This window comes from Carassius carassius, chromosome 19 (assembly GCF_963082965.1).
Source record: "Carassius carassius chromosome 19, fCarCar2.1, whole genome shotgun sequence".
Classification (NCBI taxonomy): Eukaryota; Metazoa; Chordata; class Actinopteri; order Cypriniformes; family Cyprinidae; genus Carassius; species Carassius carassius.
Genome location: NC_081773.1, coordinates 10,356,057 through 10,363,666, shown reverse-complemented (window position 1 = coordinate 10,363,666; position 7,610 = coordinate 10,356,057). Strand labels below are relative to the sequence as shown.

At 40.9% G+C, this 7,610-nt stretch overlaps 1 protein-coding gene across 1 annotated transcript; it reads right to left on the bottom strand.

Annotated features, from left to right (window-relative positions):
* Positions 1 to 4,349: 4,349 nt before the first annotated feature.
* Positions 4,350 to 7,125, bottom strand: fzd7a (frizzled class receptor 7a). The gene has a single exon (XM_059499782.1). The coding sequence runs from the start codon at positions 6,653 to 6,655 to the stop codon at positions 4,997 to 4,999; it is 1,659 nt and encodes a 552-aa protein (XP_059355765.1). The 5' UTR covers positions 6,656 to 7,125; the 3' UTR covers positions 4,350 to 4,996.
* Positions 7,126 to 7,610: the final 485 nt, after the last annotated feature.

Below are 7,610 nucleotides of genomic sequence, written 5' to 3'. Positions count from 1 at the left end.
TCTCTGGAACCCCTCCAAATCCCTGTCCAAACCCTCATGTCTATGAGGTAAACACACTGATTACTGCATTCAGCTCTCATCACCTGGATCATTCCCCTTTTGCCCCGAGAGGGTGCCATTTCGGTCAAATACCGCAGCAATTTTTCGGTGTCATTGAAGTTTTTTTTTACATGCTGATCACAGAGTATTCGGGCAGTTTCTCTTTTGATGGTTCCTGCGGGTTTATGTTTGGATGATAGAAGCTTTACTTTTCTCATTCAAGATGCACACCTGATTCAGTGATCTTTTTGATCTCTTTCTGCATCGACTCATGATTTTCGGCGGCGTGGAGAGAGGATGGATTAATATGCATATAATGAGGGAACAGTCAAGGGCTGTGGAGCATTAGCAGATTTTGGTGGACGGGAATTGGATAGATTGTGGACCATGTGGTTATGTAAAATCCCTCAGGACACCTTTATTAAGATTTGCAGCTCACATCTCTCAGAGGTCAAATGGCACATTATGGGTAAATCACCAGTTTGATTGACCTGGAATGTGAGGAAATTGAAGACACCTTGAGGACTGACCGCATGTGTGTGTGTGTGTGTGTGCTGACGGCAGCGTTATCTGCCTGGCCCAGGTGCAGCTGAAGCGCTCAGTGAAAGGTTATGGAGTGAAATGTAAAATGAACATACCACATTTCACCTACTTGCCTTTAGGATGGGGTTACCTCTCCGGCCAGTAGAGCAGATGTACGGCAATCAGAGACGGTAAACTAATACCGCCGCTGAGTCTGTCACCCTGACCTGAACCTGAGTTTCAACTTTTCTGGGCAGTAAAATTCTGGAAGATTTATTGTGGACTGGCCAGTCCCTCAGGTTTACGTCCCACCTCTCTTGCTCTGTGGCAATCAGGAGGAAACTTCAGGCAGATCTGTACAATGGTTCATTTGTAGTAGATCTGGGGCTCTTAACTGAAGAAATTTGACAGATACTCGTTTCATGCAGTACTCGGTCTCAAGTACATGTACATTAACCACATCAACTCTGGGGACCCACCGGTGGGTCCAATATTGCATATGCCTAATTCTCAAAAAATCAAAATAACAGCTGAAGTGGTTAACTGATACATTAATCAGATGACTGTTCTGTTCAGCGTTCTTTTCAGTATCCAGTGTTTTTTTTTTTTTTACTTTTCTATTAAGTAAAATAATTTAAATATGAATGATGTCTCCAGAATTTCATGACCTCGGCATAAAAAACAACAGTAACAACATTGTTTTGTGGAACACTCACTAAACACTTATTTTAAAAAACAACAACAACAACAACTGTACTTTCAGATCAAATTAAAGGCCGTTTAAATATATATAAGTAACTTTTCATCTTTAGCACACTAAAGTACACTTTAAAAAAGTGAAAATGTATCATTTTTAAGTTTTAATTTAAAGAACATTTTTTAATTTAAAGACTTTTTTTTACAAATACACTTAATTTGCATTGATTAAAATATGTAAATGTCAATTACTTGATTATAATTTAAACTCTAGCTTGTAATACAATATTACATTTCAGTTATTTTAAATGTACTGAACTGCAGCTTAATTACAAATGTGTAATTACAAATATATTTAAAAACATGACACAGGTTTGCTTATTTATATTTCAAAGACGTGTAGGTAACTTTATTTTAAGATGTCCTTGTTACATATGTTACATCCAGTAACTATTACTATTATAATAACAATTTATTATGCATAATTACATGCAAGTAACTATAAACCTAATCCTAACCCTAAAAATATAATAAGTACATATAACTAATTAATATTAGTCCTAATGTTACTTACACTGTAACAAGGACACCTAAAAATAAAGTGTAACCGAAATGTATAATTATAACATAAAGATGTACTTCAATTCCTATTTAAGTTGGTCGATAAAAACACTTTCGAGTTCAGCCAGTTGCATTTAATATAAATTTCAGACTACAATACATTTTCATTTAATTGCAACTAACATGAAAACATTAAATTCAGTTAGGCCTAAGTATATTGTTTTTAAAGTGTATTCTGTCCATAATAAATATAAAAAATATGCTATATGTACTTCCCTTTTATATTAGCCTACTTTATTCTTCTACTTCTCAGATTTACCTTCTTTTTTCCAAAACCCAAAATAGTTCCAGTCAGGTCTCGCAGGGTGTGCAGCTGCTTCTCAACTTCCTGTTTTGGGCAGCTTGGAGCCTTTCTCTTCCTGTTAACCTGGCCAGTCTCGTATGCCAGTGCGAGATCCTCTGAATACAGAATAAGAGGCCCTTTCCTCGTACTGCAGGTCTTAGGAGGAACTGAAAGGTTCTTTAGAATTGAAAAAGTACTTTCGATTTTATAAAGAAAGATTATTTTAAGAATTAAAAAAATAAATAAATTTAGTTTTTCTTTTTTAAACAATAGCGTATTCAGCTTATTGAGTCGCTTTTGCTCTCGTACCTCAGTTTGTGGCTGAGCTCTCCTCTCCTCAGTGACCATTTCTTTCTAATTCAGAATGCATTTGTGTGTTTGTTCAGCATCCCCGCCCACTGATTTTTCATACTACTGAATCATGTTACGAATGTGTTTACTGAGCTTTGCAGATGCCAGGCTCTCCACCGCTCTTCAGCTCACTACTGTTTTGTTGTTGCCTTGGTTGCAACTGAACAATTACCCACTCCTGGTCAGGCCAGCAACTCTGACAAGCTAAACCCATCCTAATATACAAACAAAAGGAAGATGACAGCACACAGCCATTGTGAATAACCAGAACTGGGTCTCCTGCATGACCTCCTCGCATATGCGCGGGATAGCACATCCCTAATTAGTGTTATTGACTGTGCCACAAGAAACAGACTTTTCCTTCCTTTACATAAAACCCCTCCATCAATCAAATAGACAGGAGAAATTGTTCAAGCTAAAGACCTGCAGGATGTCCTTAAATAATGTTAGAGGATACCGTCACAGTTTAGCCACAAGAGAAACAAAGAAAGATGCATGGAGTGAGCAGGTGCTATGTCTGGCTAATGAATATATTTTAGTAAAACAGGACATTGGTCGTTATCGTTCGATCAGCTCCTGTGTTTTACTATACTCTATTATCCATGAAGTTGTAATTTTAAACTGAGCTTCACAGATTACTGTAGAGGGAAGACTTATTCAGCCTAAACCACAACACTAGCCTCTTCAACCACATCTCCATGTGCCTTGTGTTATGTGGCGAATCTTTTTATTGCTATGTGAGATCATACTTTTTGACGTTGAACAGAACCCTAGCCTGGCCACCTGCAGGGCTTAATAGGACAAAATGATAGGATACTTAATGTTAACCTGCCTACACAACCTGAGCTTAGCTCTTGCTTTTTCTCAACCTTGCCTGTGTAGAATATTGTAATGATGATAAAAAAAGTCATTAAGTCATTTTTGACCCAAATTTAAATAATTAAAAATTAATGATTATATTGAACGAAAATGGTTAATTTTCTGCTCTCAAAATGTATTATGATTATGAGTATTATTAGTATTAATGCAGTAACAATTTATGTAAAGATTAAAATAACTTAAGGATACTACCTCAGCAATGAGTATCCTCTTTACACTTTATTTCAGTCACTTTTGGCATAATGCAAAATGCCATGTATTTTATATCAACTTCTGTACTCATCTGCTGTTTTTTTTATTATACATCTTAATGTTTTCCCTAGTGTTTATTTACTAAATGTTCACAGCTTGTTCTATAGACATTCAAGTTTGTGACATTATTATTGTAACAGAATATGATTCATCAAATAAAAATGTATTCTTTTCACAATATGATATAATAATGTAATGCAATATAAAATTTTGATGATTGCTTTGCAGCACGCACATTTACAGTGTAGGCTACTTTTAAGGTTGTTAAAAAGCAATGCTTTTAAATATATCAAAGTTCTAGTGTCCTCAACATAACAGTCACCTGCGGGTGGCGCCAGAGTCCCGGTCTTACCCTTCATCTCAGTAAAGCTGAAGGAGTTTCTCTAATAAACACAAATACTCTTTAGTCGTTTACTATAAATAAAATAAATATCACCACAGCACACACCTGGACGCACAATTTTATTTGGTCTCATTTACTGAGGCTGACATTGTCTTGTTTTACAATAACTTTAATTAAAAATAATTTGGCCTCATGTTTTTCGTCTGGAGTAAAAAGGCTACCGCATTTGGAGCAACAGTTTAAATAATCATTGAGCACTTGTGGTATAGGCCTACACATCTTTATGTCTTTTTTTCAAGATATTAAAAATAATTGGTAGCAAACAAAACTGTGTAATGCCATCTTTAAAGTGAAATGAGTCGGTTAAAAATCTAATCATTTTATTCAGCGAAACTGTACAGATACAAAGGTCTCTTACCAAATTTTAAAAATCAAGTAAAAAACTGCAAGATTATTTTCATAAATACATATATTCTTTCAAAAAAGGTGATTATTTACACGTTACATCGTTTAAAGGGAGCTTGCATAAATTCACAGCTGTACACATGCATATAAGTATCCCAATCCTAACGCGTACTTGACGATCCATGTGCGCCAATGTATGCACGATTGTCGACGGAGCGCTGCGAAAGTCATACAAGTCCCCAGTTAAAACAAGGGATGGTACATGTGTATAAGGCAAATTACGTCCAATATTTTCAGGTACAGAACCGTGAATGTGGCGCAAATCATTCAGTATTGTCTACAGAGATCACATCGGCAAATGATATCGTGTTGCACAGAAACATAGTCTCTTTCACATACAAATATATGAGAAAACCCGATGGTTAAACAGTCTCGTGCTGATAACACTGTTCATGATGGTCCGTTTCCACTGTGGAGACGTCTAGTAGTGTTCTCAAAACTCACTCAACAAGTTGCGTAACAGTTTTCCGCTCGAGACGTTTATCTCAGAGAAAAGTTGCATGGTCAAAGCTTGACCAAAGCTATCAGGACGACTCGCTCTTTTTTCATACCGTCGTCTCGCCTTGGTTGCTATTGCTGAGCCTTTTATAAAACCTGCGCCAAGATTGCAGAGTTTTCCCAGACCATATCCAGAATCCAGAGGTGATTCCCACGATCATGGTCATCAGATACTTTATCATGAACACGGTGAAGTCTGGAGACATGGGGGCGAAGTTATTGATTGGGCAAGGGACGGCGAACCGCTTACACGTCTGCATGTGCCAGGTCTTCTCCCACTGCTCGCGGAAAGCCTGCTCGTAGAAGTAGCACGCGATCACGATGGTAGCGGGGACCGTGTAGAGCACGCTGAACACGCCGATGCGCACCATCAGCTTCTCCAGCTTCTCCGTCTTGGTGCCGTCGTGCTTCATGATGGTTCTGATGCGGAAAAGCGACACGAAGCCGGCCAGGAGGAACGAGGTGCCGATGAAGAGGTAAACGAAGAGGGGGGCCAGGACGAAGCCACGCAGAGAGTCCACGTTGTAGATGCCAACGTAGCACACCCCTGTGAGAATGTCACCATCCACTTGGCCCATGGCGAGGATGGTGATGGTCTTGACCGCTGGGACAGCCCAAGCGGCCAGGTGGAAATACTGAGAGTTGGCCTCAATGGCTTCATGACCCCACTTCATTCCCGCTGAGAGGAACCATGTGAGGGACAGAATGACCCACCAGATTGAGCTTGCCATGCCGAAGAAATAGAGGATCATGAAGAGGATAGTGCAGCCCTCTTTTTTCGTGCCCTGCGCGACGGTCTTATAACCATCATCGTTGAATTTGTCAACGCAAACGACTTTGTCTTCAAGGAAAAAACCAGCTGCGTACGCGACAGCCACCATGAAGTAACACCCGGAGAGGAAGATGATGGGCCTCTCCGGGTAACGAAACCGCCTCATGTCCACTAAGTACGTGAGAACGGTGAACAGTGTACTAACACAGCACAAAATAGACCAAATCCCAACCCAGAGCCGCCCAAATTTGACCTCTTCCTCTCTAAAATACATCAGCCCGTTGGGTCTAGTGGGCTCACACGGCGCCCCGCAGTCTTTTTCGCCCATGAAGTGGTACTTGAGATAAGTGGGCACTTTGAGTTGCAGCGGACATGTGAACTGCTGGCTGGGTCTGACCACGCTCGGCTGTAATGTGATCAGCTCTGGGACGTAGGGCGTCGGGTTTGAGGTCGGGCTGCCCGCGTCCGAGGTGTTCTGACCCACGCAGATCTCCCCCGCGCCGTGCACCGGGAAATTCTCGCAGCGCAGTCGCTCGGGCCACTGGAAGCCGAACTTGTTCATGAGGGCCTCGCAGCCCTGTCTCGCGCGCTCGCACAGGGAGCGACACGGCGGGATGGCTTGCTCGAGCACCGTGCAAACCGGCGCGTACATGGAGCAGAGGAAGAACTTCAGGTCCATGGAGCACTGCACTTTCACTAGGGGGTAGAACTGGTGTACCTCCAGCCCGGCGTCCTCCTGATTGGTGTGACCCAAAAGGTTGGGCATGATGGTCTGATTGTAGGCGATGTCCGTGCAGAGAGGTATCGATATGGGCTGGCAGAACCCGTGCTCGGGAATGGAGATGCCCTTTTCTCCGTACTGGCCGCTGGCTGGCTGCAGGGCAATGGTGAGGAATAGAAGAAAGTATCGAGTAATCCCGCAAAAGTGTTGCATTTTGAAGAGAGCTGTTATTGGGGTGATTCGGTGCGAAAGAAATTATGCTGCGGGTGCTCGGAGAAAAAGTTTCTGTGTGAACAGATCGTATGCGTTTAAACGATCAAAAACTCCTCGATTAGGCTCCTGTCACGACACTCGTGGTCTAAAAGCAAGCATGTTAGGCAAATAAGTGGATCTGGTAAGAAAACCAAGTCCGAGAATAAATCCAAACTAAATCCACAGTGAGCGCATCGGTTTTTTCTCTTCTTCAAGGTTTGTTAGAGAATCTTCCGACTGTTCTTTAAAGTTTTCCACCTGGCTCTCCAAATCAAGTCTGTGTATCCAGTGACTTTAGACCTACATTTAGGAGTCGTGTCGCTGCTGGAAAACTTGAGTCGGATATTTTGAGCAGAGTGCGCTTTCCTCGCTGGTCTCGCGTGCGCTCTGCAGACGCGCTTCTCTCTGACTGAAGGTTTGAGCGCAAGTGAGGCGCACATACAATAATGTGCCGTCGGTTTCTACACACCCTTCATTCAGATTCACTGCCCCTCCATGCGGGGCGCCTTGAAACCAGTAGCGGTTTAGACCAATCACAGGATTTGTTTTCCTTTGCGTCTTGATTTTGATTGGTCATTGGATATAATTGCGGAGGGTTTCTGCTATCAGAAACTTTCCTTCTAGGGCGGAGAAAAAAATCCATAGGCTGGTTTCTGAAAGTGTAGTAATTCACTGGGCATGCACGTGACTAATACTGCTGTTTCTCGATTCAAATACAGCTTTTGTTAAATAAAAACTTTCAAATGGTAAATTATGTATATTGTCGCAATTTAACATTCAAATATGTGTATATTAATTTATATTTAAAAGTTTGGCAATCACATAACTAAATAAGTGAAAAGCTAAACTAAACCAAAAATAAATAAATAAAAATATAAATAATTCCTGTGAGTAGCCTACATAACATTTTCCAGAT